Below are 2,865 nucleotides of genomic sequence, written 5' to 3' on the forward strand. Positions count from 1 at the left end.
GCTGTCCTGTTAGTCTCTGCTCTCGCATAAAGCAGAAAAATCATTAGATGTTAGATTCAAAAACACCAAGCTGAAAAACACGCTGTAGTCGAGCTCAAAATACCTTTTTCTCCCTGAAAAGTCACATTTTTATTATTGTATGCTTTAAGTTCAATAGCAAAGACGTCAAAAATCTGACAACATGTGTCAGCAGACTGTAGTCTTGAGACCAGACAGGTGGACAGGTGTTTGAATTGACACACCTGTCTCTCAGAGTGAGCGTACGGATCACTGGAGTCACTGTTTTCTCCTCTCAGCAGCAGTTACTGGCCTCCTGCGCCTGTTTTTCCCCTCCCAGCCACAGAGGGGCGCTGTTGATCTTGGCGCTCTGGGCCCGGGCCTCTTTGGTCTCGCCCTGCATCCCCCCTCCCTCACTGGCCAGACGCTTGTGGATCTCAGAGGCCATGGTGAGGAAAGCCCTCTCCACGTTATCAGAGCTCTTAGCGCTCGTCTCCATGAAGGAGATTTTAAGAGAAGAGGCCAGGTCCTGGGGGGGGGGGGGGGGGGTGGGTGAGGAGGGGGGTGCAAGAAATAATCTCATTCATTTACAAAATCATTGCAATGTGTCATCACAACAGTGTAGAAATACTCCATTAAGTTCTGCAAGCTGAGCGCCGGGTGCAGTCTATTACCTGGGCAGTGGCGGCGTCCACCACCTTCTTACTCACGAGGTCGGACTTGTTTCCGACCAGCAGCCTGGAGACGTTTTCACAGGCGTAACGGTCGATCTCGTCCAGCCACTGCTTCACGTTGTTGAAGGACTCCTGCAGGAGAAACGAGGGAGGCGAATGAGAAGTTGATGCTCAAACTCTGCCCACTGGCGATGACGTGACACAAACACACGCTGACCTGCTCAGTGACGTCGTAGACGATGATGATGCCGTGAGCTCCTCTGTAGTAGCTGGAGGTGATGGTCCGGAACCTCTCCTGACCGGCTGTGTCCCACTGAGGGTCGCACAGTAAGAAGGTGAGCTTACATCATGTTTTCTGCCTGTTTGTACTCTATCAAACAACAACGACAACAACAACAACAACAACAACAACAGTGACCCCTGATCAATAAACTCTCACAATCTGTAGTTTCACTGTCTTCCCGTCCATGTCGATGGTCCTGATCTTGAAGTCGACTCCGATGGTGGAGATGTAGCTCTCAGTGTAGGTGTCGTCCTGGAGGTGGGGGGGGGGGGTGACATGTGATGAACAACAAGCAGTGAAGTTTGTTTGTTTGTTTGTTTGTTTGTTTGTTTGTTTGTTTTACTGGCCTACCGCAAAACGCAGCAGCAGACATGACTTTCCAACTCCAGAGTCTCCGATCAGAAGAAGCTTGAACAGGTAGTCGCTGGAGGACCACACACACGCACACACACACGCACACGCACGCACACACACACACACACACACACACAGTTATTTTTTCAGTTAGATTTGGTAAACAGCTCCCTGATTCAAACATCAGGTATCAGATCATTATGAATAAAGCGTCCAGTGCAAACCTCTGGTTGGGTTATGAGAGCAGTTCGGATGAAACAGACACAGACGGTGAATCCTGAACACTCTTATCAACACAGCACACATATTTCCGCTCTGTGTTGGAAGAGAAATGAATAATCACTCCACGAGATTTCCTTTTTGATCGCATGTCTGATGTTTCTCAGCAGTGTTTAAGGTTCAATTCAAACTCGCTGACAAAGACCAACAGCTGTCTTAAAAGCGTCTTCACTGTGCAGACGTCTTCTGAGTTTAGAGGCTTGCAGGTCTAACACACCAGCGTGGTGCACAAACACACACGTGTACGCACACACTCCTGCTGTCAGTGTGGTATTAGATATCAGCGGTTTCATCTGGATCAAAGTGTTAGCTGTAAAAATAACGTGTAGGCAGTGGAGTCGCTGGTGACGAGAGCACGTCTTTGCCTTCTTTAATACACACAGGAAGTAAAGTGTGTAGTTGCAGGTGTACTTCAGGGACTTCTGGATCATTTGAGATGCACAAAGTTGAGTCCTGATATTAGATTTCAGGGTTAGAGACTGTGGCACATTGTGGAAAATGAAATTCTTCGTGTGTCTGAAGTGAAGTGTCTCTAAGGACTACAGTACCCATCAGCCCCAGGGGCCTACTGTTACAGACTATTGTCTATGCAGAAAATGCGGCTTTCTCTCGTGTAACCGTGGACGGCCGATTCACAGCTCAGGTCAAACTGTAGGATCATCTGTGTCGGAGCTGCATGTATTTACAGTCAAACACAGGATTAGCATGTCAGCATTAACACATCAACCAACAGAGTGCACGAGGCCGCGCACACATCGCCCTGAGCGCTGTCTGTCCAGGTGAGACACCAGGCTCAGGGATGTCTCAGGTCTGATAACTTCTCGTGTCCGCAGCGTCGTCCAGCGGGACACATGAAGACAGAGCACGCAGAAGGAAAGGACACTTACTACTCAGGATTCATGATGGCCGAGGTCGCTCCAGGTGACGCGATGAGATCAGAAATCCCTGAAATGGACTCCTGAGGCTGAAAACAGTGTGATTCTCTCAGACCTGGACGCTGTGTGCTGTCCCGTCCTGCCTGTCTGTGTGTGAGTGTCTGTTTGTGTCCTTTGGAGGCCAAACGGCAGAATCAGCCGGAGCTGCCTACCTTGCGAGCTGACTGATGAGCTGACTGGTTCAGATGCATTATTTATTAATGAAGACGGGCTCAGGTTACACCGGGGACAGCACCTGGAGCTGAGGCAGCCTCACCAACACACACTGAGTGCATTCCAGGCATTTTACCTCTGACTGTAAACTCAACTTCACCGCCCGATCGTCTCATTTTGTCGGTGTGTT

General features: G+C 49.4%; 1 protein-coding gene across 1 annotated transcript; it reads right to left on the reverse strand.

The window, feature by feature from the left end:
- Positions 1 to 292: 292 nt before the first annotated feature.
- On the reverse strand, positions 293 to 2,488 carry LOC143323175 (ras-related protein Rab-1B-like). The gene is made up of 6 exons (XM_076734866.1): positions 2,475 to 2,488; positions 1,306 to 1,378; positions 1,111 to 1,206; positions 889 to 984; positions 672 to 803; positions 293 to 526 (listed from the first exon to the last, which is right to left on the reverse strand). The coding sequence occupies exons 1-6, from the start codon at positions 2,486 to 2,488 to the stop codon at positions 293 to 295; spliced, it is 645 nt and encodes a 214-aa protein (XP_076590981.1).
- Positions 2,489 to 2,865: the final 377 nt, after the last annotated feature.

The sequence above is a fragment of the Chaetodon auriga genome, chromosome 7 (assembly GCF_051107435.1).
Source record: "Chaetodon auriga isolate fChaAug3 chromosome 7, fChaAug3.hap1, whole genome shotgun sequence".
In the NCBI taxonomy this organism is placed as follows: Eukaryota; Metazoa; Chordata; class Actinopteri; order Chaetodontiformes; family Chaetodontidae; genus Chaetodon; species Chaetodon auriga.